The sequence below is a fragment of the Toxorhynchites rutilus genome, chromosome 2, assembly GCF_029784135.1.
Source record: "Toxorhynchites rutilus septentrionalis strain SRP chromosome 2, ASM2978413v1, whole genome shotgun sequence".
Classification (NCBI taxonomy): Eukaryota; Metazoa; Arthropoda; class Insecta; order Diptera; family Culicidae; genus Toxorhynchites; species Toxorhynchites rutilus.
This window is the reverse complement of record NC_073745.1, coordinates 263,022,876-263,050,704: the sequence shown is the minus strand read 5'-3', so window position 1 is coordinate 263,050,704 and position 27,829 is coordinate 263,022,876. Positions and strand designations below refer to the sequence as shown.

General features: G+C 41.2%; 1 protein-coding gene across 5 annotated transcripts; it reads left to right on the top strand.

The window, feature by feature from the left end:
- Positions 1 to 131: 131 nt before the first annotated feature.
- Positions 132 to 27,682, top strand: LOC129769361 (E3 ubiquitin-protein ligase LRSAM1-like). Of its 5 annotated transcripts, none has more exons than XR_008741862.1 (9): positions 134 to 711; positions 805 to 1,047; positions 1,104 to 1,734; positions 25,227 to 25,714; positions 25,774 to 25,854; positions 25,914 to 26,489; positions 26,553 to 26,690; positions 26,749 to 26,899; positions 26,965 to 27,682. XR_008741862.1 is itself a non-coding variant. In XM_055771583.1 (9 exons), exons 2-8 carry the CDS (start codon positions 583 to 585, stop codon positions 26,673 to 26,675), a joined length of 2,271 nt encoding a protein of 756 aa, XP_055627558.1. In that variant the 5' UTR covers positions 134 to 333; positions 438 to 582; the 3' UTR covers positions 26,676 to 26,690; positions 26,749 to 27,681. The 5 variants fall into 5 exon arrangements, 4 of the variants coding, with proteins under 4 accessions (XP_055627560.1, XP_055627559.1, XP_055627558.1 ...); XM_055771583.1 differs by having other exon boundaries at positions 134 to 333; positions 438 to 711; positions 26,749 to 27,681; XM_055771584.1 differs by having other exon boundaries at positions 133 to 711; positions 26,753 to 27,682.
- The last annotated feature ends 147 nt before the right edge of the window (positions 27,683 to 27,829 follow it).

Genomic DNA, 27,829 nt, shown 5'->3' with positions numbered 1-27,829 from the left:
TCTGGAACCGATTCAGCACGCTATATATTCGCTTTTCAACAGGCAAATTAAATTGACATTTTCTACGCATGGCAGTAATCGCGTATGACATGATGTGGGGAATCATTTTTCACTTGAGTTATCCCTCATTGAAATGAACCAATAATGTGATTCAAAACATTTGTGTCCGTGACTGCGGTTGCTGAGTTTAAATGTTTTGTGTTTCTTCGTCAGCCAGATAAACATCATTTTCCATCATGACTAATATGAACAATTATGCCCATTTCTCTTAATTGTTCAAAGTGTATTCAACAGGTGTGTGTGCTTATGTTCCATACGTGGAGGAATGAATGGGTACGCATAAAGTGGAGTAAATTATTATTAGCAGACTGCAGTAATGCCTGCAGCAGCTCTCAATGCCAAACAGTTTAACGCTAATATGTCACACTTCGCTCCAGTATCATCAGGAAGACGTGTTGTATAGCATTGTGAAAAAGTCAAGTGTTGAGATAAAGAGCAAAATAGATAAGAACTGTGGTTTGGACACCATAATCGTTTCGATCAATCACCAATTTAGTTTACGCAAAACGTTCTCGTTCTTTTATGGGTTGTCGCATATCGTCTTCAAACAATGAACATTTTTCTTCAACGACCAACGAGATGTCGAATAGAACTACCGACCAACAACCCACAGTGGACTATAAGGCACGGCTAGAGCGAAAACAGTGTCTGGTATGTATGAATGACACAGTTATAACAATGCATTGCGTACAATCGATTTTTACTACAAGTGACACACTTTTATCCCGCTTTAAACGCATGCAGGCAAAAGAAACACCAGAACCAATCTATGATTTAGCCGATTGTAACTTGAAAGATGTTCCATCGGGAGTGTTTATTATGTGTAAGGTGCTGCGGAAAGAAACGCTATCGCTAAGGAACAATAGATTATCTTCGCTCAGCGGTGGTGGTGCACTTGAAAACCTTCAGCTTTTGATCACATTGGACCTGTCCAACAATCGTTTTAAGAAACTGCCAGATGAAATCTACAAGCTAGAAAACCTCAGGGTAGGGGATCACTTCGTAATATTGAAATTATCCTGAACTTATCCTGATCTTTGCAGGAACTGTTTTTGTCAAACAACAGCATAGAAAATCTCCCAAAAACAATCAATCGGCTTAGGCATCTGGAACTGCTTGATGTATCCGTAAACAATCTGACCACTTTAGAGCAGCTGACGTTCATGACCAATCTCAGAATACTATACATCTGCGGAAATGCACGCCTGACGAGACTGCCAAACCTGTTGGCAACATGTGATAATCTAGTAGATATAATACTCGATCCAGACTCAATTATTGATCCCCCAGCAGATGTTATTGCTGGCGGCACTTCTGCTATCATCGAATATCTCTCAACCGGTAAGATAGTAAATCGACCGCCCGAAGCGGAAAAGCTAGATTCACACCAAATCAGCACAATCAAATTTATCAATAATGAACGGGATGACCAGCGCCAAGCGAATATGCTGCAAGAAAAATACGCAAAGGAAAAAAGATTGCTGGAAAGTGAACGTTTAGTCTATGAGAGAGATTATCTCGCTGAAAGCAAACTGCACGAGAAACAACAGATGAAAAAGCAAGAGTTGTTGCAACAATTGTTACAGCAACAGAGTCAAAGTGAATATCATGTGAGTAAATTGCAAGAGGAAAAGCAGACCGAACGACAGAAGCTGATAAGCGACATCTTGAAAGGTAAATGGATTCTATTATACAGTCAATCGCATACCCATGCTACTTAACGATACTTTCCATTTATTTTGTACAAAATATTGTATTACAAATATCCTTTTGATGCATAATAATAACTCACGCATTTTACTATCAATACGCACAAGAAAATTCCGCGAAAAGTTATTTGCTAATTAAAATTATTCTAAAAGTTGGAAAACAATCTCCATTTTAATCATTGGAAAGTTTTTTCTATCCCATTTGTTTATTTTATTTAGACTCAAGCTAAAATGCTACTGTCACAGAGCCGGATTTTAATCGTGTACATGTCACATGTTTTTGTCGTATCTACAAATAGCACATTACACAGTTACCATTTTAGGCGTAAGAATATTCCTTCTATACCGTTGCATATGGTACATTACACAATAGCCATTTAGGCGTATTCCTTCTGTTCTTCCATTGTTCAGTTAGACCACCGGATTGCGGAGACAGTTGATATGATCATTGTTGTGTTATTGAGGACCGCACTTTTGGGGCAAACTTGTACGCCTCATTTGTTCGGATTCCACGAATGAGATCGTTTCTTTTGGCGTGAATGAGACGAAGGCGAGCCATCGATAGGCCTTATTAGATTCTTGGCAGACGGAGAATTTAACCATCAAGTGTAAAAAACACGGGTTATTTCGTGATCCATCCGTAATAGACGGAACGCGAAAGACGAGAAAACTCGTGGAAGAACAACAGCCCGATGTTTCTTGTAGAGCAGCGAACGTGCAACCAATGTGGCTACGAATACCCCCCATTGCAAATCTAAGCGTACATTTTTCATTTCTCCAAACAAGGTTAATACCTTGTAAGGGTGCTCATACACTGTTTGACCGAAGCCAAATATTTGACTCTTTTTGACAGATAAAATTTGGTCAACGTGTACTGATCAAATATTTTCTACACAAAACACGACAAGCAAATATTCAATTATTGGATGCCTAAAATATTTTTTCAGTCTGTTCTTCGAACCTGTCGGTACATGGTTAGGTTACCTTGGATATTTCAGTTGATTTTTTCCATGTTCGGTGTTTGATATTGTTTACTACTGTTGAAAATGCGAGAGTGGTAAACAAAATAGTGTTTGTACGAATATCAAATCAAACCTTATCTGTCGAAAAATATCAAATATTTGACCTCCGGGCCACCTTAAGTAAGGCCATTGCAAATAAGCGTACTTTATGTCAGTGTGGTATGTCAACTTTTTTTTGTTTCTTGTTGATGTTCGACAATGTTTTGATCAAAATGGCAGAAAAAAATTGAGATTATTGCGCGTACAATGATCATAAACACGCGTTGTCGAGGAAAGTCATTGCCGGCGCTATCGGAAGACCTGTCTAGCATACAGGAACAATCTGAGAGATCGTACTGCCCGTAAAAAGCCTTTTATTTCGAAGGTAAATATAAAAAAACGACTGCAGTTTACTAAGCCATATGTAAAGAAACCTTAGGAGTTCAAAAACAAGGACCTTTATAAGGATGAGACGAAAAACAATCTTTTTGGATCGAACGAAAGACAAATGTTATGAAAGAATCCTGGATCGGCGCTCCAGGTTCAGCATTCGATTCCCACGGTAAAACACGGCGACGCCAGTCAACCTGATGTATGGTACAATGACGGCTTCTGGAATTGGAACCATGGAGTTGATCGATTCGACGATGGACAAGATGACTTACTTTAACATCCTAAGGCGTAACCTGCAGTCTTCCGTGCAGAAATTGGGTCTCCCTCGTGAGAAGTACTTTCAACATGATACTGATTCGAAGCACACTGCTTTCGTCATGCGGGACTGTTTGCTCTATAACATTCATACTCGACCCATGGCCCGCAGGCCGCATGTGGCTCTTCTGGTTGACCCATCTGGTGTAACCTTATTTAAAACTATTTTGTATGCGTAACAATAACGGAAACCTAAGAAATCATTATTTAATTTCATGACGTAGAACTACGACTTTCAGTAAGAGTACCAGATTAGAAAATCTACCCTTTTCGTGAAAAAAAACAGCTAATGAGTTCGTTCTGACAATGTGGAGAACGTATTGCAACTATTCGCGATTTCTCAGCATTCAAGATTCATCAATATTCAACATTCACCTAGCTGGCGAGACCCATTCCATGAGGTTATGCACCAGAAAACCAAATTTCAAATCTAGTTTTAGGAGAAAAATGAAAACGTTATCTGAATAAGCACTAATTATATCATAATTTTTTGCAACAAATTTAATATTTATGCACCAACCTTTGAGAGAGGTGAGTTTAAAAAAAAAATTCAAATTTCAAATCTAGTTTTAGGAGAAAAATGAAAACGCTATTTGAATAAGCACTAATTATATCATAATTTTTTGCAACAAATTTAATTTTTATGCACCAACCTTTGAGAGAGGTGAGTTTTAAAAACTACTTAATTATATTCAAAATATTTTAGGTTTTCAATATTTTTGTGTTTCTTGAGATATCTCTGCACATGCTTAACCAAACTTCAATGTCTATATACCATTGAATGAGTGATTAAATACTTGTTTGAAGAGCCGTGGGTAGACCTACGTTTCATTTTGTAATTTATGAGAAACAAGCAAAACAGAAAAACAGGTATTTTGAAGCGTTGTCACGTCACAAAAATAGAGCAATTTTTTAGTTTATCAAATGAACCTAGATTCAAACATTTTTATACTTGGGTTTCTCTGAGCATACAGTGAAAGTCAACAACCCACAAAATTTGGTTGAGATCGGTCCACAAATAGAGGAGTATCAACTGTCTCCAGAATTTGTTGTCACGTCACGAATAGTATACGATCCATTCAAACAATATTTTGACTCACTACAAACACTTTTTTGCGTTTTCATGAATAAAGCACACAAAATTAAACAATGTTATAATAAAATTAAGAAAATTTCCAACAAGAATCATCAGTTGGAGAATATTTTATAGTTAGGTTGGCTTGTTGTCAGTCAAATACTTTAGTGACGTGACGTTTGCTGTTTCGGACTGTTGAACATTAATGATTAATTTAATTAATTACAGTTCCGTTTCAAAACATACAAATGATAGTTCTCCAATGTTTTATCAACAATATATGAACGTAGATCCCATAATATAAGATATAATCTAATTTCAACTTCCGGTTTGCTGATGGTATTATTGAATGCTAAAAAAATATTGAAAACCCACACGATATGGGCTTACCAGCGGAAGTTGAATATCGTATTCCGATGCCATTTTAGAATCGAGGATGGTGACTTCCGGTTCGTTAAAAACGGATATAAAAGGCCCGGAATGGCATGAAATCCCACAATACGATCGTGAATGGTAATGTTGGCATATAACCATGGGTGCACGAAGAGGAATAAAAATAGAATAATGTTCGATAGTGAGAGATAGGATTTAACCCTTTCATTACGGCAGTGTGCTCCGCCGAAGTGTTACCCCTGCACATCGCGCTGGTGTGATCGAAGAGCAGTATGAATGTCATGTCGTCTAAAGACGACGCTCGTACACACAGGACGTCGCGCGGATGTCGTCTATAGACGACGCTCTTAACAAAAGGGTTAAGTGAGAGGGAGATAATGTTTGAGTGGGAAGAACTTAGCCTTAGAGCGACATGTGAGGAGTTATACAAAAAAAAAGTGCACATACAAATGCACACGCAAACATCAACGATCGAAGTCAACGTCAAAGTCAAAGTAATCTTCAATGCGCAAACATAACGCCCTTGCACAGGTATGTGAGTTTATCGAAAGTTTCTGATAGCAAAATCAAATACGTTCCCCCTGTAGTGAACGCCACTCAATGAAGCAGGATTGTGCTAGGCATTGATGGCAAGCGCCAGAGTGAACGTGTTAAAAAATCACGATATAAAAACTGGAGGTCGGTTTTGGACCACCCCGACTTTTCCCAAATAAAGACATACTGTGTATTACAGGTAACAGGTAGATTCAAATTATATAGCTTTTTTTATGAACATACCATAAACAATTGAAATTGCCTTGTTTCGCAATGTTTCACAAACTAAAAGAACATAGAACTCATTTTGCACACAGGTCGAATATATTTCCTCTCTGACTTTGGAGGAATTAAAACGTAAAATGGCGCTAAAACGCTAGAATGAAGAGAATTCACCATATTATCAAATTGTTTGCGTTATGACACCATTGAAAATTCAGTAGGAAGCACGGTTGCGTTAGGACCACTTTCCCCTATAGGATGGACTTTTGGAAGGGGAAGGGGAGATCTCAGAGGAAAGTAAGAAGTATTCAGAGTAATAAAAAACATAAAAAATAGTATATCGCTTGCTACAATACGGTGAAAATCTTATTTACTACAACTTATTGATTGTATGACGTGACAACGCTTCGTGGAGACTGTTTATTCGCACAGAGCGCGTTGTAACGTCACAAAATGCATGCCGTCAAAATGCATGTTCTTGCGAGTTTTTTGAAAAACTGAGTATACAGGAATCTTCGTTCATCTTTCATTACCAAATCATAGAACAAAGTTTATTTGTATGTGTTAAAACGGGACTGAAAATACAACATTAATGTTCAAAAGTCGGAAAAAGACAGGTGTTGTCACGTCACGGAAGTATTGGACTGGCAACAAGCGAATTCAACTGCAAAATATTCTCCAACTGAAGATTCTTGTAGGAAATTTTCTCAAATTCACTTTAAAATCGTTTATCATTTGGAAATCGTGTGATGTATACATGAAAACGAAAAAAAAACTGTTTTTGGTTAGTCAAACCGTTGTCACGTCACGCTGGAATGGGTCGCGACCAGACAGCAGCGAGGTTTCCTGAATGGCCTTTCTAAAGGCCGACAGTTTTGCTTAGTTTTTCAAATTGATCTTTTTCAAAACTATAGTTGAATGTACTAATAAATTTTAAACTTTTATATTCAGTAAGTTCAGTGTTCCAGTGTGACTCTAGACAGCGAGCAATCAACAGTGCATGGTTATTCTAAAAGCTGATTCGAAAATCTCATCAAATTGGAGTTTTATTGCTTCGCAAAATGTGCGCGCCGCTCACTCAATGAAAGCATTCCTTCATCGGGTTTGTCAGTGCTGCCCTGAATTTTTACTAAAGAGTTACATTCTCGAATTTCGCAGTCCTACGTTAACAATGTAATCGTGTCTTGGGCACAACTTGTTCTTTATTGCATTTTTTATACGGCCCGCGACATCGCGGCCAGCACGTGTTTGTGGCTTCTATGAAAAAAATTATAGGAGGTTGTGTCCAAGATACGACCGCATTGTTGACGTAGAACTACGCTGTTATTTTATATAATTCGCTTGTTTATACCTTCGGATATTATTCTATAATGCTGTGAAATTTTAGAAACAACTGCTTAGTAGAATAATCTCTGAAATGATTTTTTCATTGTAGAATCAGTTGACGATAATTGATTGATGATTCATTCTTGCCCTCGCAAAACAATCGTATGTCGCAATTTATTTCATGTCAATGCATTGAAAATTTACCTCGAAGGCTATTCCGGTGGCCTTTTTCGAAATTGACATAGACTCGGCTACAGTCGATTATATACATGTTGCACCAGCACCATTATTCCATATCTCATAACTACATCAATATATCTTTGGCACCGCATGTAAACAACAACAATGACAACACTTGCAAGTATCAAATATCATGCTACATGTTATTTAGTATTGCCTCAAAGGAATCGCACCTCTAGATATCGTTCGTACAAACTAAGCGTAAACCAAGCGCCAAACAAGCGTTCACCATAGCATGCATACAGAGCCATACATTGGTGGCCTGAAACTACTAGCAATATAAACACTTCTCATCATTTTGCGCTATTATCAAAGGAAACGCTTCTGTTAATATTACTGGCCGCGAAAAGAGTTGCATTACTTTCTCATGCTCGAGAGAAGCGCAGCTGTCACCCTTAGTGGAGGAAGTTTTGCTACTGGCAAGCAAAACCTAATCACATACAAATTCCAGAACATTTACTTTCTTGATGACTAAACAAGAGAAATAAACTCTTTTTGTTAATAACAACCTCGAAAACAGTAGCAATGCTTCATTATGATCAATATTAGTGCAAATGCAATCCTAGTTGAAGGCAGTTTTGCGACTGGCACGCGAACCCAAATAACTTATAACATTCCAGTAAAACATTCAAGATGCTTGGTATTCCCAAATAATTTTTTGGTGCACAACCTTAACGTCTGCTTCGCCATAACGTCAGTTGATTGCATTGATGCATTCTCAAAGGCACCAACGAAGCCCTTATGAAGACGGAAAATAAACAATGTTAACTGCTTGGAAAAAGACTGAATTATGCCACACAGCTTGTACTCTGCTGTAACACCCATCGATACGAATTCGCTGATGAGTTTGTCAAGAGCGACCGCCTTCACCACCAGCGGGGGGAGCTTGATTTTGGTTGCTGCCTCGGCGTTTACATTTTCGACCGACGCGCCGAAATCGCCTACTTCGCTGTTGTTCGGTGCGGTGTCACATTCGCGAAGGCTCGGTTCAGTGCGAGCGCTTTTCACTGCACCAACACCGCGTGCATAATTAGATGACGCTTACCTCGAAATTGGCAATGCGTTCGTTTTTTGCAGGGCTCAAGCCTGCCTTCCTCTTCTTCTTGCTCATCGCACACTACGCGAAGCGTCCAATTTATGACGCGGAAAGAAGAACACACGATACGAATAATGTGCGATTCACATAGCACGTTACGGAGAAGAACGTCTGCGTTCGTTCAACGTCTCCACCAGTTCACACATGCAGTCAATGCTTCCACCAGCACCGTCATGTCAAATGCCAAACGAATGATTCAATTAATTTTATTCATGGTGTCCCCACCTACAACAGTTTTGAATTGCAATGCACTCTTTCAAATCAGCATGCCTAAAATCAGTTTCGAATTTTGGAAAATTCAATGAGAATTATTGAATTCAATTATTTAAATGCTTAAACCCCGTAGTCGGACCCTTATTCAACAATAATAATAAATAGAATAATTCTCTCAACTAGTCGCGAATGATTTTCACTCCGAAATTTGGAGCTAAGAGATATGTTGGCATAAAAAGTACAGTAAGTTACTTATAATGCGACATGCTGAGGCACCACTCAGTGTCGCATTGGAGTCGATTTTGACCAGTAATTGGACATTCGCGACTGGTGGCGACTTTCAATGTGGGGCCATAATTTGGGCCCCGAAATCAATATTTACAAAAATGTCCAATTAGAGGTAAAAATGTCTAATTAAACGTGTTGCATCACAGATCGGTTAAATTAGCTTAATGTCGATTTAGATGTAAATTACTGTACAACCAAATCAAAACAAAAGCCGAGACACAAAGCCCAGACAAAAACCAAACGAGCCGTCCGTCTCCGTCAATTATTCTTTTCTACAAATCCTGCCGGTCGTTTTCGTTGAACGTGTGCTGACGGGTCGTTACGTTGCTGGTGTATGTGAATGTTTTCATGGGAATTGCATGGTAGAATCATTGACGTATCATGACGTGACGGGACGTGAACGTGACGTGTATGTTGTATGTGAATCGCACTTAACGCGAAAAACGAACAGAAAAATCAAACGACGATTTCCAAGTTGGATTACCACTGATGGGGTCCAATCTTAGATCGAAGCGCAGCGAAAGCAAAGTGAACTGGATTACTCAACAGTCCGATGCCGAATGAAAGTTTGCCTTTTTTTTTTTTTTTTTTCCTTTCCATTTTTATTTATTCTTGTTTGATTAACAATTTTTATAGCACAAATTAAGTGATTCCGCCGCCTAGGCTTTTCAAACTTTACCTTACTATGAAGTATTACTAAACCAATTAATAGCTTTTCCTATCGGATACTGTAGTAGCTTGAACAGATAATGTTACTCTGTTTCAGTTAAGATTATATACTAAATCTAAACTAACCTAATAAACCTAAAATACTCTAACCTATCTATGTACAAATACTTACAAATTGATTTACACATGAAATATTATGATTTCTAAGGATATAGATCCCTGATTGTTTGCCATTCAGAATTTCGGGCTTTGATTCGATGTCTTCTTTCAAATAATTCAATTCTTTTATTAATTGGGTCAAAACCTGCCAACCGATGTACTTCTGCTGTGTGCGTGTGCCGTGGAAGTTTTAAAATTATTTTCAGGAATTTGTTCTGAATAATTTGAAGCTTTTTTAAATGTGTTTTTGCGCAATTCTTCCAGACTGGAGAACCATATTCCAACATGGGCGAAACTATTTGCTTGAATATCGCTAATTTGTTAGCAGTGGAAGTTTTGGACCGTCGAGCAATGATTGGGTAGAGATTCTTGAAAATAATTATTGCTTTGTTCGCACGGTCATTTATATGCGATCGGAAGATTAATTTGCTATCTAGGATTATGCCAAGATAGCGAACCTCAGATGACCACTCAATTTCTCTATCCAACACCTTAACCTTCGAGGTCGGCTTCAAGCGATATGTGTTGCGGTGTGGAAAAACTATAGTTTGTGTTTTGGATGCATTTATCTGAATTTTCCATTCTTTGAGGTATTGAGTATAGGCATTAATTCCGATTTGGAGCCTGGACACAAGAGCACATATGCTTCGTCCGCTGTAGCTTATTGCAGAATCATCTGCAAATAATGATATCTTGCCACCTCTAGGCAATGGAGGAATGTCAGACGTATACATACTGTAAAGTATCGGTCCCAATATACTGCCTTGAGGGACACCAGCAACAACACTATACGGCTCAGAGAGAGCACCAGCAACACAAACCATCGAGGTTCTATCTTGAAGATAGTTGGATATTATTTTCACTATATACATGGGAAAGTTGAAGCTAGAAAGTTTGTATGTAAGGCCATCGTGCCAGACATTATCAAATGCCTTTTGTATGTCCATCAGTGCTAGTACTGTGGTTTTTGATACATCTCTCGATCGCTTGATGAGATTGGTGACTCTCTGTAGTTGATGCACTGTGGAGTGCCCACGCCTAAAGCCAAATTGTTCATCCAGGTAGATATTATTCTCTTCAGTGTATCGGAGAAGTCTGGTGTATAAAATTCTTTCGAAGAGCTTACTTGTTGAAGAGAGGAGGCTGATTGGACGGTAGTTTACCGGGCTGGTGGGATCTTTTCCCGGTTTCAGAATGGGCACTACCTTAGATATCTTCCAGGATGATGGAAAATAACTTATCTCTAAACAGCGATTGAAGACTTTCGTCAAGAGAACATGTGATTTGGGCCCAAGGTTCTTTAACATAATGTTGAAATGTCCATCAAAACCAGTAGCCTTCATATTGCGCGTGCTTTTGATGGTTTGAGCGATTTCATTTACCGTGACCTTCTGACTCGTCGGAAGTACATTTGGAACGTTGGATAGGTCAGAGATACATTGCGAAACCGTCGCATCCATCGGACTAGGAATGCTTTGACCCAATTCATGCGATGCCCTAAATTGGTGAGATATAACATTTGCTTTTTCGAAAGATGTGAGATACAGATTGTTTTCAATTCTAAGAGTTGGTACAGGTTTTGGTTCGCTTTTCAGTACTTTGGTAAGACGCCAGAAGGGCCTTGAATAGTTTGGTGTATTTTTGAGATCTTTATTAAATTGTTTGTTTTTGAACTGTACTACTCTAGCTGCTATTATTCTATTCAATTTTTTGAAAATAATTTTACTCGTTAAATCTCTACTTCTTTGAAAATGACGTCTAATGCAATTTCTCAGCGATATAATACGTTTAGTTTCAGTATCCAATGTAATGAACTTACTAGATACAGATGAAATCGGGATGCATCGGTTTTCCGCCTCACTGATGTTGTGTGAAAGTGCCCGCAGCACCCTGTCGATGTCCTCAGAAGTTTCAAGATTCGGATTTTCATCAATTCGTTCCTCGACAAATCGCTGAAGCTGAGGCCAGTTCGCCCTATGGTAGTTTCTCCTGAGATACTGTTGTCGCTGATGGCTGTTATGACTCAACTCGAAAACCACCGGAAGATGATCAGATGACATGTCTGTTAACACACAGGGTCTGGAGCAGCGGTCGATGATGTTAGTAAGTGAAATATCAAGCGTAGATCCGGTTCCGATTGAAGAGTAATAAGTTGGAGTATCAGGATGAAGGATCACATAATGTCCACTTTGAAGGTCCTCGGCGAGTAGCGTTCCATTTTTGTTGTTCCTCATATTGCCCCACGTTGAATGGCGGGCATTGATATCGCCGGAGATGATGAACTTTCCACACCGTCGAGTGAGTCTCTGAATGTCATTTTTGAAACGTGTTGCACTTCCGTCAGAGTATTTACATTGAGCCGGGTAGTAGATGGCAATCATAGTGACAGGCCCCTCTGGTGTTGACAACTCAATTCCGACGGCTTCGATGACAGATAGACAAAAGTCAGGTAATGTTTTGAACTCAAGTCCTTTTCGTACTGCAATGGCTACACCACCTTTTGCTGCTCCATATCGGTCCAGTCTGTAGACGGCATGATTTGGAAGACTGAAACTTATAATCGGTTTGAGGTGGGTTTCAGTGAGAAACGCGACGTCAATTCGGTTTGCTTTTAGAAAATCGATTAACTCCAGCTTTTTGGTAGCCAGAGAGCAGGCATTCCAATTAATTATTCGGGTGAATGATCTTAGCAAATTGCTGCATCATTTGCATCATCATTTTTTGCATCTCTGAAACGAGGGTTGCTAAATTGGTTAATGTCTCCACTAGCTGATCCGAGGGATGGTCCACAAATGATCGGGGATCTTGTTGATTTGTTTCGGAAGGCCAATGTTTTGTGCCAACTGCGGGCTGATGTGAATTGAATCCAGGAGGAGGGCCGGCTGGAGGAGAGGTACGCTTTTGTTGCTGACCAGGTAATGGCAAGGGCACTAGATTTGGCACTAGCCCCAGCCGTGGTGGCTGAAGCTCGGGAAAATTATTGAGATCGATGTTTACTGCTTGCTTCTTCTTACGCTGGATAGGCTGGTTACGTTTAGCAGCTTCCATACGGATACGACGATACTCCTCTCGTTTAGTGCATATATTGTCTGACGACATGTGGTCGCCACCACAGTTGGCACATTTATAGTAGCCTTTTCCTTTCAGAGGACATTGCTCGGAGAGATGCAGTTGTGAACAGATGTTGCATTTTGGCTTCATGCTGCAGTTGCGGGTGCCATGTCCGAAGTTGAGGCAACGCATACACTGTGTCACGCTTCCAATTGGTCCTTTATACGCTTCCCACCTGACGATGCACTCGCTGATCGTATTAATAGCTTGCAATGCGCGTAGTGTTACACTCCCTTTAGCAAAATGCACCAAATATAGATAATCCCGATATCGTATATCCTGGTTTTTACGGTTGATGGGGAAAACCGCTAATGGCTGCAGCTTAAATTTTTCCCGAAGCTCAGCTACTATTTCCTCGATATCCATGGATGGTAGACCTCTGATCACAGCTTTGAAAGGTTTTTCTGATGCAACGTCATGCGTGAAAAATGGCACGCTAGCCTTTGTCAGGTACGTTTTCGCTTTATTATAGTTTTCGCGGGATGAGGTGATTATTTTTATGCCCATTCTTGTAATGTGATACAATGCGAAAACGTCGATCGCTTGCATCGTCCGCTTAAGCTTATCCAGTGGGATTGAATCCACTACTAGCGGTGGAAGCTTTTGCTTCGTAGAGGTTAGATTCGCCGATGCTCCTTCGCCGTGATTAATTTTGTTAGTTGCTGATGTCGCCGTTGTATGAATTGATGCTAAGTCCTCCTCTGCATCAGCCAGTATCGCAAATCGATTGCTGTTGTGATGTGATTGATCGACGCTGCCGTTTTGTGAAACCGGACGGACCGTTTCAATGCTGTTTCGTTTGCCCTTCTTCTCATCAGGGCTATTCATCGAATCGTTGGGGGTGATACTCTTTTTCTTCCTCTTTCCACCCATATTCTCACTCGCGCGCTTTACTTCGATAACCGAACAAATTAAAACGATGTGTTTTGTTTTAAACGTTGACTACTAACACTGAATGAAACACTAGCCTGGAGAAAGGCTGTGAAAAGATATGTTCCACCACTGCAGGAGCTTTTATCCAATACGTCTGATCAGGATGACTGTCGCCGAATGAATGAAAAATGAAAGTTTGCCTCAGCGAGATCCACTGTTTATACTCTAGGCAAGTATTCCCCTTCATTCTTCTTCTTTTCCTTTGTTCACGGAGACTTTAAATCCTCCCCTCCGTTGGTCGTCGATAAGTTGCTCGTTATTGATAGCTCTGTTTGGGAAAGCACTCAAATTTTTTTTTTTTTTATTAGATTTTAAGAGGCGTAGCACTTAAGGCTTTTGCCTCGCTGTAACATCTAGAGCTGATTAAATAACCCAGTAGTCTTCAAAAATTTGATAAGCTTTGTTTCGTTATCGGTTTCTTGGGATAGGATGTCGTGCAGAGAATGAGCCAGACGAAATTGTTGTCGATGTTCTTCGTAGGCTCTACATTCGGCGAGCATGTGTTTAACAGTGAGCTGCACTCCGCAGGTGACACAAACTGGCTGTTCAGTTTTAACGAACAGGTATCGATGCGTCAACTTTGTGTGTCCTATTCTACAACGAGTAAGAACTCGCTGTTCCACTCTGTCGGGTCGGTCCTTCCAGCGTTTGATAGAGTGTTTTACTTCCCGAAGTTTTGTATTTGCCTGGTTCCAGATGATCTGCTGATGATGCTCTAGCTGACAATCAACATGTCTGAAAATGTCTACGGAAGGAATGCCGGTGTCCCAGATTTCTTTATATCGCCCAATGTTAGCCAGTCGGTCGGCGAGTTCGTTTCCATGAATACCGACATGACTGGGAACCCAAACAAGTGTGACGTCGTTTTATTGCCGCTGCGCATGCTGGATTCCACCAATATGCATATCTTCTAGGACGACCAAGCCTGGTCCTTGGAATGGCGATCGACGCTGATTCGATAATGAAGCGGGAGATGACGGAAATATCCATAGAACAGCTGTGGCGAGTGAAATCCATCATTTTGTTTTCAAAGAGTTCCCAGTTGGCCAAACGCATATTCAATTTGCTTCGTCCAGTTACTTTGGCAACTGTGGAATCCAATTCAACGAGGATTGGAAGGTGGTCGCTGTTCGCAGGGTCTAAGGTGATTTTCCAGGTGAGTCTGCTGACTAACGAGTGCGACGCGAAAGTGACATCTATAGCAGTGTTGGCATTACCGACAGTATTGATACGGGTGTGTGATCCATTGTTTAGTGGTGTCAACCCTTTTTCGCAGGCCCATTCAAAAATTCTAATACCGGTGCTGTTGGATCCAAGGTTGTCCCAAGATAAATGTCTACCGTTGAAATCACCGGCAAACACAGCTTGTCCAGAAATCTGTTCGGAAATGCCTATCAGTGCTTCCGAAGTGCGCAGAGCACTGTGTGTGTTGTTGTATACGCAGACGATTGTCATTTTAATAGGTGAGCAAATCTCCACAGCCACAGCCGGGATGTTGGTGGTCAAATGAATCTGTGAATGTGGAACACAGCGAAGGACTCCAAGAACAGCTAGACCCTGACGATTTCGGGATGATCCGGAAGAGTAGACGAAAAACTCGTACCTGCTTTCGAGCCAGGATCCAAAATGATTGGTCATGGATTCCTGGAGGCAGAGTACGAGAGGTAGATGATTCCTTACTAGAATAAGCAGCTCATCCACGTTATTCCATAAGCTTCGAATGTTCCATTGTAGTAGCAGAATACGGAAACCATCGATGGTGGCCGGTTCTTCGGAGATAGAGCTTATATCTGAATCATCCGGAGAGTGAGCTTCTGGAAGGTTAAGTGGATCAACTTCTGCGTTCATTGAATAGAGATATGGGGTACTTGCCTGGACTCCATCCAATTTCCCAATGCCAGCAGACGCCGGACGAACGTCAGATGGCTCTGGATCATGCCCGAACGCGGCCAGCAAAGGGAGGAGTGGAAGTAGAGAAGTTACATCGATCGTGGCCACAGGTAGAGACGTTACGGTGTTTGGTTGGAGTAACAAGTCCTGTGCGAAATTTTTATTCGCTTTTCGAAAACAGTTGTCCATATGTGGGTTTGGCCGGTAAATGTGACCCGTACGGGATTTCTTGGTACGTTTCAGCTTGTTTAGATCGTCGAATGTGGTAGATGTAGACTGATGTTTTGAAGCCGAAAATCTTCGAGAGCTTGTTCCTTCACCAGGATCGAATGAAGGCGATAGTGTGAGCATTGTTAGTGGAGCTGAAAGTGGAGCAGCGTTTGGGACTGATCGGTTCTGATTGTGTTGGAAACTTGCCTGTGGTGCTCCCAGTTGCCCGATGCCAGTAAGCGCCGAACGAACGTCGGGGTTCCCCGGATCATGTCCGGACGCGGCTGGCAAGGGGCTACGAGGGAGAATAGATGTTGAAATGTTAGTATCCAAAGAAGGGGTGTCTCTCTGGATACCTTCAAACCGGCGAGCACTTAGCATTCGGGAGTTTTCGTTAGTTGTACCATTCTCGTGTCCGTTGTCATTGCCGTGTCGGATATCTTCGTTGAAATCGGCGAATTTACTCGAAATTATCACCGGAATATTTTCCGGTTGTGGCTTCGTCTTCAGTGTCGCTTAAATACATAGATATCGATGCTTTGGGGTTGGTTGGTGAATAATTATGCTTTGCTTATGAAATTATTGCTTTGTTCGCACGGTCATTTATATGCGATCGGAAGATTAATTTGCTATCTAGGATTATGCCAAGATAGCGAACCTCAGATGACCACTCAATTTCTCTATCCAACACCTTAACCTTCGAGGTCGGCTTCAAGCGATATGTGTTGCGGTGTGGAAAAACTATAGTTTGTGTTTTGGATGCATTTATCTGAATTTTCCATTCTTTGAGGTATTGAGTATAGGCATTAATTCCGATTTGGAGCCTGGACACAAGAGCACATATGCTTCGTCCGCTGTAGCTTATTGCAGAATCATCTGCAAATAATGATATCTTGCCACCTCTAGGCAATGGAGGAATGTCAGACGTATACATACTGTAAAGTATCGGTCCCAATATACTGCCTTGAGGGACACCAGCAACAACACTATACGGCTCAGAGAGAGCACCAGCAACACAAACCATCGAGGTTCTATCTTGAAGATAGTTGGATATTATTTTCACTATATACATGGGAAAGTTGAAGCTAGAAAGTTTGTATGTAAGGCCATCGTGCCAGACATTATCAAATGCCTTTTGTATGTCCATCAGTGCTAGTACTGTGGTTTTTGATACATCTCTCGATCGCTTGATGAGATTGGTGACTCTCTGTAGTTGATGCACTGTGGAGTGCCCACGCCTAAAGCCAAATTGTTCATCCAGGTAGATATTATTCTCTTCAGTGTATCGGAGAAGTCTGGTGTATAAAATTCTTTCGAAGAGCTTACTTGTTGAAGAGAGGAGGCTGATTGGACGGTAGTTTACCGGGCTGGTGGGATCTTTTCCCGGTTTCAGAATGGGCACTACCTTAGATATCTTCCAGGATGATGGAAAATAACTTATCTCTAAACAGCAATTGAAGACTTTCGTCAAGAGAACATGTGATTTGGGCCCAAGGTTCTTTAGCATAATGTTGAAATGTCCATCAAAACCAGGAGCCTTCATATTGCGCGTGCTTTTGATGGTTTGAGCGATTTCATTTACCGTGACCTTCTGACTCGTCGGAAGTACATTTGGAACGTTGGATAGGTCAGAGATACATTGCGAAACCGTCGCATCCATCGGACTAGGAATGCTTTGACCCAATTCATGCGATGCCCTAAATTGGTGAGATATAACATTTGCTTTTTCGAAAGATGTGAGATACAGATTGTTTTCAATTCTAAGAGTTGGTACAGGTTTTGGTTTGCTTTTCAGTACTTTGGTAAGACGCCAGAAGGGCCTTGAATAGTTTGGTGTATTTTTGAGATCTTTATTAAATTGTTTGTTTTTGAACTGTACTACTCTAGCTGCTATTATTCTATTCAATTTTTTGAAAATAATTTTACTCGTTAAATCTCTACTTCTTTGAAAATGACGTCTAATGCAATTTCTCAGCGATATAATACGTTTAGTTTCAGTATCCAATGTAATGAACTTACTAGATACAGATGAAATCGGGATGCATCGGTTTTCCGCCTCACTGATGTTGTGTGAAAGTGCCCGCAGCACCCTGTCGATGTCCTCAGAAGTTTCAAGATTCGGATTTTCATCAATTCGTTCCTCGACAAATCGCTGAAGCTGAGGCCAGTTCGCCCTATGGTAGTTTCTCCTGAGATACTGTTGTCGCTGATGGCTGTTATGACTCAACTCGAAAACCACCGGAAGATGATCAGATGACATGTCTGTTAACACACAGGGTCTGGAGCAGCGGTCGATGATGTTAGTAAGTGAAATATCAAGCGTAGATCCGGTTCCGATTGAAGAGTAATAAGTTGGAGTATCAGGATGAAGGATCACATAATGTCCACTTTGAAGGTCCTCGGCGAGTAGCGTTCCATTTTTGTTGTTCCTCATATTGCCCCACGTTGAATGGCGGGCATTGATATCGCCGGAGATGATGAACTTTCCACACCGTCGAGTGAGTCTCTGAATGTCATTTTTGAAACGTGTTGCACTTCCGTCAGAGTATTTACATTGAGCCGGGTAGTAGATGGCAATCATAGTGACAGGCCCCTCTGGTGTTGACAACTCAATTCCGACGGCTTCGATGACAGATAGACAAAAGTCAGGTAATGTTTTGAACTCAAGTCCTTTTCGTACTGCAATGGCTACACCACCTTTTGCTACTCCATATCGGTCCAGTCTGTAGACGGCATGATTTGGAAGACTGAAACTTATAATCGGTTTGAGGTGGGTTTCAGTGAGAAACGCGACGTCAATTCGGTTTGCTTTTAGAAAATCGATTAACTCCAGCTTTTTGGTAGCCAGAGAGCAGGCATTCCAATTAATTATTCGGGTGAATGATCTTAGCAAATTGCTGCATCATTTGCATCATCATTTTTTGCATCTCTGAAACGAGGGTTGCTAAATTGGTTAATGTCTCCACTAGCTGATCCGAGGGATGGTCCACAAATGATCGGGGATCTTGTTGATTTGTTTCGGAAGGCCAATGTTTTGTGCCAACTGCGGGCTGATGTGAATTGAATCCAGGAGGAGGGCCGGCTGGAGGAGAGGTACGCTTTTGTTGCTGACCAGGTAATGGCAAGGGCACTAGATTTGGCACTAGCCCCAGCCGTGGTGGCTGAAGCTCGGGAAAATTATTGAGATCGATGTTTACTGCTTGCTTCTTCTTACGCTGGATAGGCTGGTTACGTTTAGCAGCTTCCATACGGATACGACGATACTCCTCTCGTTTAGTGCATATATTGTCTGACGACATGTGGTCGCCACCACAGTTGGCACATTTATAGTAGCCTTTTCCTTTCAGAGGACATTGCTCGGAGAGATGCAGTTGTGAACAGATGTTGCATTTTGGCTTCATGCTGCAGTTGCGGGTGCCATGTCCGAAGTTGAGGCAACGCATACACTGTGTCACGCTTCCAATTGGTCCTTTATACGCTTCCCACCTGACGATGCACTCGCTGATCGTATTAATAGCTTGCAATGCGCGTAGTGTTACACTCCCTTTAGCAAAATGCACCAAATATAGATAATCCCGATATCGTATATCCTGGTTTTTACGGTTGATGGGGAAAACCGCTAATGGCTGCAGCTTAAATTTTTCCCGAAGCTCAGCTACTATTTCCTCGATATCCATGGATGGTAGACCTCTGATCACAGCTTTGAAAGGTTTTTCTAATGCAACGTCATGCGTGAAAAATGGCACGCTAGCCTTTGTCAGGTACGTTTTCGCTTTATTATAGTTTTCGCGGGATGAGGTGATTATTTTTATGCCCATTCTTGTAATGTGATACAATGCAAAAACGTCGATCGCTTGCATCGTCCGCTTAAGCTTATCCAGTGGGATTGAATCCACTACTAGCGGTGGAAGCTTTTGCTTCGTAGAGGTTAGATTCGCCGATGCTCCTTCGCCGTGATTAATTTTGTTAGTTGCTGATGTCGCCGTTGTATGAATTGATGCTAAGTCCTCCTCTGCATCAGCCAGTATCGCAAATCGATTGCTGTTGTGATGTGATTGATCGACGCTGCCGTTTTGTGAAACCGGACGGACCGTTTCAATGCTGTTTCGTTTGCCCTTCTTCTCATCAGGGCTATTCATCGAATCGTTGGGGGTGATACTCTTTTTCTTCCTCTTTCCACCCATATTCTCACTCGCGCGCTTTACTTCGATAACCGAACAAATTAAAACGATGTGTTTTGTTTTAAACGTTGACTACTAACACTGAATGAAACACTAGCCTGGAGAAAGGCTGTGAAAAGATATGTTCCACCACTGCAGGAGCTTTTATCCAATACGTCTGATCAGGATGACTGTCGCCGAATGAATGAAAAATGAAAGTTTGCCTCAGCGAGATCCACTGTTTATACTCTAGGCAAGTATTCCCCTTCATTCTTCTTCTTTTCCTTTGTTCACGGAGACTTTAAATCCTCCCCTCCGTTGGTCGTCGATAAGTTGCTCGTTATTGATAGCTCTGTTTGGGAAAGCACTCAAATTTTTTTTTTTTTATTAGATTTTAAGAGGCGTAGCACTTAAGGCTTTTGCCTCGCTGTAACATCTAGAGCTGATTAAATAACCCAGTAGTCTTCAAAAATTTGATAAGCTTTGTTTCGTTATCGGTTTCTTGGGATAGGATGTCGTGCAGAGAATGAGCCAGACGAAATTGTTGTCGATGTTCTTCGTAGGCTCTACATTCGGCGAGCATGTGTTTAACAGTGAGCTGCACTCCGCAGGTGACACAAACTGGCTGTTCAGTTTTAACGAACAGGTATCGATGCGTCAACTTTGTGTGTCCTATTCTACAACGAGTAAGAACTCGCTGTTCCACTCTGTCGGGTCGGTCCTTCCAGCGTTTGATAGAGTGTTTTACTTCCCGAAGTTTTGTATTTGCCTGGTTCCAGATGATCTGCTGATGATGCTCTAGCTGACAATCAACATGTCTGAAAATGTCTACGGAAGGAATGCCGGTGTCCCAGATTTCTTTATATCGCCCAATGTTAGCCAGTCGGTCGGCGAGTTCGTTTCCATGAATACCGACATGACTGGGAACCCAAACAAGTGTGACGTCGTTTTATTGCCGCTGCGCATGCTGGATTCCACCAATATGCATATCTTCTAGGACGACCAAGCCTGGTCCTTGGAATGGCGATCGACGCTGATTCGATAATGAAGCGGGAGATGACGGAAATATCCATAGAACAGCTGTGGCGAGTGAAATCCATCATTTTGTTTTCAAAGAGTTCCCAGTTGGCCAAACGCATATTCAATTTGCTTCGTCCAGTTACTTTGGCAACTGTGGAATCCAATTCAACGAGGATTGGAAGGTGGTCGCTGTTCGCAGGGTCTAAGGTGATTTTCCAGGTGAGTCTGCTGACTAACAAGTGCGACGCGAAAGTGACATCTATAGCAGTGTTGGCATTACCGACAGTATTGATACGGGTGTGTGATCCATTGTTTAGTGGTGTCAACCCTTTTTCGCAGGCCCATTCAAAAATTCTAATACCGGTGCTGTTGGATCCAAGGTTGTCCCAAGATAAATGTCTACCGTTGAAATCACCGGCAAACACAGCTTGTCCAGAAATCTGTTCGGAAATGCCTATCAGTGCTTCCGAAGTGCGCAGAGCACTGTGTGTGTTGTTGTATACGCAGACGATTGTCATTTTAATAGGTGAGCAAATCTCCACAGCCACAGCCGGGATGTTGGTGGTCAAATGAATCTGTGAATGTGGAACACAGCGAAGGACTCCAAGAACAGCTAGACCCTGACGATTTCGGGATGATCCGGAAGAGTAGACGAAAAACTCGTACCTGCTTTCGAGCCAGGATCCAAAATGATTGGTCATGGATTCCTGGAGGCAGAGTACGAGAGGTAGATGATTCCTTACTAGAATAAGCAGCTCATCCACGTTATTCCATAAGCTTCGAATGTTCCATTGTAGTAGCAGAATACGGAAACCATCGATGGTGGCCGGTTCTTCGGAGATAGAGCTTATATCTGAATCATCCGGAGAGTGAGCTTCTGGAAGGTTAAGTGGATCAACTTCTGCGTTCATTGAATAGAGATATGGGGTACTTGCCTGGACTCCATCCAATTTCCCAATGCCAGCAGACGCCGGACGAACGTCAGATGGCTCTGGATCATGCCCGAACGCGGCCAGCAAAGGGAGGAGTGGAAGTAGAGAAGTTACATCGATCGTGGCCACAGGTAGAGACGTTACGGTGTTTGGTTGGAGTAACAAGTCCTGTGCGAAATTTTTATTCGCTTTTCGAAAACAGTTGTCCATATGTGGGTTTGGCCGGTAAATGTGACCCGTACGGGATTTCTTGGTACGTTTCAGCTTGTTTAGATCGTCGAATGTGGTAGATGTAGACTGATGTTTTGAAGCCGAAAATCTTCGAGAGCTTGTTCCTTCACCAGGATCGAATGAAGGCGATAGTGTGAGCATTGTTAGTGGAGCTGAAAGTGGAGCAGCGTTTGGGACTGATCGGTTCTGATTGTGTTGGAAACTTGCCTGTGGTGCTCCCAGTTGCCCGATGCCAGTAAGCGCCGAACGAACGTCGGGGTTCCCCGGATCATGTCCGGACGCGGCTGGCAAGGGGCTACGAGGGAGAATAGATGTTGAAATGTTAGTATCCAAAGAAGGGGTGTCTCTCTGGATACCTTCAAACCGGCGAGCACTTAGCATTCGGGAGTTTTCGTTAGTTGTACCATTCTCGTGTCCGTTGTCATTGCCGTGTCGGATATCTTCGTTGAAATCGGCGAATTTACTCGAAATTATCACCAGAATATTTTCCGGTTGTGGCTTCGTCTTCAGTGTCGCTTAAATACATAGATATCGATGCTTTGGGGTTGGTTGGTGAAAAATCGCGCATGATTTTATAAGCTTCTTTATGCTTCCGCATTGTTTCCGGCACTATAGGGGAAATACGGCCGCGCTTTGTACCTTGTGATTCAGTGTCCGTAATGTTAACAAGGTTATGACTATGTTGATCGACGACAGTGTCTTGTAGTGATGTAGAATCTTTAATCAGGGAATTGATAGTGGGTTCATCCTTTCCGGTCGAGAGTGACGTGTTGTTTAAACTCATCTGAAGTTGTTGTTCCTTTTTCGCTTGTTTTTTTGGGAGAGGCTGAGATTTTTGTGCTTGCTGTTGTTTCGGCGTTTGATGAGGTTTTTGCTGTTCTTGAGACTGCTGTATTCTCTGGTTTTGAGAGGCTATTCGTCGTTCCGCTTTTAGAATGTACTCCCGCAAACGTTCTCTTTCGTTTTCAGCTTTTTCCTTTGCCTTAAAGGTGCTATCGAGTTTTTGCTGCAGATCTCTCAACGACCTTTTCAATTCATCGATTTCATTCTCCTGAATTTGCATTCTTCGGAGAACGTTGTTGTTGTTAGTATTGGGGGACTTCCTCTTGACAGCATCACGTGCTTGCTTCCAGGTGAGATTGTTGTCAACCTTATATTTGATTATAACTTCCTCATCACGGTATTTTGGACAGTGTCGACTGTTGCAGCTGTGCGCATTTGGCGATTCTTTCGTAATTTTCTCCGTCACAATTGGCTCAGGGCAGTGTGCACATTTAAACTCCCGTGTGCAAGGTGCCTGCTGGGTATTTTCATGAGCACCTGCGCACCTTGTACATTTAACTAAGCGGGTAAGAGAAAACTTTTCTCGGCATATTTTTTGGCCATGTCCGTAGCTGCAACAGCGTCTACATATTAGCGGGGAAGGATAGTAAGCCAGGCATTCAACTCTTAGCCATCCAATATCTACGTAATCGGGGCGGATTGCAGAAGAAAACGTGAGGACCAAATTACCGCGAAATTCACGGGTTTTTGTCTTTTGACTAAATGTTGAGATAGGAAAAACATCGATAACACCTTGTGAAGCTAGTTCGGATAACAGTTTCTCCTTAGGTACTGATTTCACTTCAGGACAATAGATTTTTCCTTGTGTTCGATTCATCGCTGGATGTATAATAACTTCGATACTTGTATTGGTATCAAGCTGTTTAAGAGAAATCAATCCTTCCGCAATGACGGGAGACATGGTTTGTATAACGTAGCGTTTCCCTTCGTCTTCAGCGCTGACCGAGATACGATTGCGGATACTGCCCAATTGGAGTTGATTCTCAACCTGGGCTGCCAGAACAAAAGGATCAGGAAGAGATTGATCCTTTGAAGAAGGAGAACGACGCAGAAGAAGCCATCGACAAATACCGTCATTTTCTTTTGTTCTCATATGACTTGGCAAGCGACTAGGTACTCCGTTGACAGGATCCGGCGGTTTGAATCCACCAGAATCAGTCACGGCACCCGTCATGGTGCCGGACCGCGTTTGAACACTTTAAACGAAAATTCTTTTCTCAATATAATATATTCAAAAAAAAAAATATTCCAAAAAAAGCAAAACAATGGGAAGCGACTGCCGAAACAATAAGCCCGAAATAATGAACAAAAACTCAACACGATCAGCAACACGTCTGCTCGTGAGAACTGTCACACTTCGAATGAAAAGCACTCAAATGGACAGAACAAATGTATGGGAAAATAGAAACACTTAAAGTTTTCATGAATTTTAACCATTTACTAACCAGGGGATTCTAATGTATGGCACATTAAACAAATCTTACGGAATTTCCGATTCGTTTAGTATGTAAATCGCCAAAATCCGTTCGCGGCAAAAATAGTTATTAACGTTAACTTTATTTCATCAAAACGTGACCTATTTTCTGATTTGACACCCTTAATGAAAGACGTAGTTCTACGTCAAAAAGATTAGTACCACTGCTCTATAATGTCCCCAATCATCTCAAAACACCTCCGCAATCACCGGATTTGAACCCTATTGGGCATCTATGGTGGGAAATGAAGACCATCTGAAGAATAAAAATCCAAGGAACAAAGCGGAACTCAAAACAGAGGTTAAGAAGATCTGGGAAAGTGTCCGTTCACAGTGACCAGAAATCTCGCCGAATCGATGCCACGGCGCTTGCAGGCAGTGCTGGACGCAAAAAGGGGCATACCAAATATTAAATAATTGATTTTTGTTATTTGTTAGTATTTCTGAACTGATTTGTATTTTATTTTGAAGAAATCTGAATTTTATGTTGAAGAAAACTTGAACTGTACGTTTCATTTTTCCACGTCTGTATTGAGGATTTTTTTTTGTTCATTTTTCGAATATGAAGTAAAAATGTTTTCCTTTTCACTACACGAGAGTAAAAAAGATCGATTTTATGATGAACATAAGTCGATTTTAACTATTTGCTTTTAAACCCGGACAAACTCAAAAACAACGAACAAACCAGCCAGGATGAATTTTAATATTTATGTTTCCTTATTGATATAGACGAACAGTATTCGAGTGAACTGGTAGAAAAACTTCTGTCCCTAAAAAATGGACCGGACCCCGCATTCCTTGAGCGAGAACGTGAAGAACAAGAACGGCTTGTGGAACTAATTTCCACTCAGAACAATGACCTCCGTAAACAAGAAATCCTCACCGCTATGACCGGGCTATTGGAGAACGAAATCAATGTTATTCAACATTTCCACAATCAACGAGATCAATCGTCTAGAAACATCCTCGAGCAGGAATATGAAACGAACAATCTGTTGAACAATGTATTCGTTAACTACGATCGTAATCGGCAAGAGATCATCAATCAAGTGAACTGCGATGAAGAGATACAGAAATCAGCTTTTGCAGCGCTCATAGCAAGAAACGATTCACGTACGTGGGGCTTGGTGGAGCAAGTGCGTATCGTCGAGTCGCAACTTGCCGCTCTCACGGCGTTTGAAATCGAACGGAAGAGATCCAATCAAGACGACCAAATTGTATGGTAACTTTTATGGAATGTACAAAATATGATTTTTAACAATTCTCCTTTTTTCAGAACAATCTGACGGAACAGAGAATCAATCTGACCTATGTACTGATGGATTTGCTCAAACAACAAGACCAACGGAAGCAACAGGTAATTCATTTATTGATCATTTTGGACACCTGTTGTATGATGTTTCGCTTTGTTCGTAGCTACTCGATACGCTTAGGGTAATCGAATGCCAGAAAAATGTTGAGCAGACTGATTTCTGGTTGATGCAGTATCAAAAACTGCTGGATAATCAACCGACGGAGATTTCCTACGCTACAGTTTCGATCGATCCGATTCTGGGATTCCAATTTCTCGAAAATGGAGTTGTACATTGTTTGCCATTTCTGTCTAAAATCTGGCAGAATAGAGACAAAGAATTGTCTAGTATCAATGAGCATGATTTGATGGAAGCTGGTGTGCAAAATAACTTAGATAGGAACGCAATTCTTACTTCAATAAGAAACTATTACGATTTTCTGAATCGGAGAGCGGATCATTCTAACTCCAGTTCAGCGCTACATACTCCGACTGCGCCTCAGGCGAATAAATTCTATAGTGAGCTTTCATCTTTGAACGGGCAACCTGGAGTCTGTGGCGCTCCCCAGTTGGCCGAACGTGTTGACCAGTCTTATGGAGAATCTAGTTCAGCGCAACATACTCCGACAGCACCACAAGCGGAAGATAGGCACGGTGGAGGGATTCAGTTCGCCGAATGTGTTATTTGCCTTGAAGAAACGGTTAGTAACATATTCAATGAGCGTCAACTTGTATTACTGTAATGTTCTTATGTTCCTTCACAGGTTCAGGTTATTTTCCTACCTTGCGGTCACATGTGTTGCTGTACCGGTTGCCATGGTAATGTACGAGATTGTCCCATGTGCCGTGCACTTATTGAGAGAAAGATAAAAGTTATCCAGCCATGAGAGTAAAAGCTCAATGTAAGTATTCAGTGAATACGATATGATCAAATCTAACAGTGTACACAATTTTGAACAGGAAGAAGTCGATAAAACTAGTCAAATTAAAAAAGCAATCTTTTCATCAATATGCCGTCAACGAAAAAAGACATATACTACCAATGAATAAGATAAAAACAATACGTTCAACAATATCTTGTACCCTTCATATAAATTTATTTAGCCACACGGTTCGTAAATATTCGATAGAAACTATCCATTCCTGACGTAAATATTTTTATTCATCCTGTTCTAGCACACAAATGTTTTATAGTGAATCTAAAAATAATACATTTATTGAATAGTTATTACATTGGCAAATTTTGTTGTATTATCCGGACAACATTCTGGACCGTTGTTCCCAATAGCCACGGCATTTCACCTTTTTATCAAACCATTTCAACAGAAAATTATAGATATAGAACGACACCGTCGATAAAATCGTTTACAGTCGATCGATTAAATGTAATGTTAATATGCCCGAAGCTCAGCAAGCATACAAATGAAAAGGAATTTAACGCGTTATACATGATATTATAGTGCCTTTGAGGAAGAAAAGAATTACACCATGTTTGTCGTGTCATTTCCGAGTGAAAGTGCACTGACTAGGGAATAATCACGAACAAAAATTGCGACCACAAATGCATTCTGAGACGATGTGGAATAAAACAGGTGATAAGTATCATATTAACATTTTTCTTGCTCCTACCACAACAACCTTGACTTCGAACTTTAAATCGGCAACGGTAAGCGATGGACGTGATATAATCTTTAGAATCGTTGATTGAATCCAAAGAAAAAAGTAACAAAATCGTGGTTTCACATATTTCAAATGAACAACAAAGTTCAAACTTGCTTGAACGTGCGTATCTTTCTAGTCTTATTACCAAAATGATCACATCACTTCCTATTCGCCTATATCAATATCACGTCATTTTTATTCCTATATACATTTATTAATATTTTTCAAACTTCAATTATGTTAACATGTTTGAATGAATAAATCGTATTTTACCTACGAAGGGCACTACCATTGAAAAAAAAAGAAATCCATGAACCAACATATGCCACCTTCGAAATTAATGCTCTTTGAATTGTTCGTAAATTGACTAGATTCAATG

Bases quoted from the DNA above. Each gene is read 5' to 3' on its own strand.
- LOC129769361 (XM_055771584.1), top strand. From the start codon at position 583: ATGGGTTGTCGCATATCGTCTTCAAACAATGAACATTTTTCTTCAACG. The intron at 1,735-25,226 runs GTAAATGGATTC...TTATTGATATAG, and splicing joins GATAAGCGACATCTTGAAAG to ACGAACAGTATTCGAGTGAA. The intron at 25,715-25,773 runs GTATGGTAACTT...TCCTTTTTTCAG, and splicing joins CCAATCAAGACGACCAAATT to AACAATCTGACGGAACAGAG.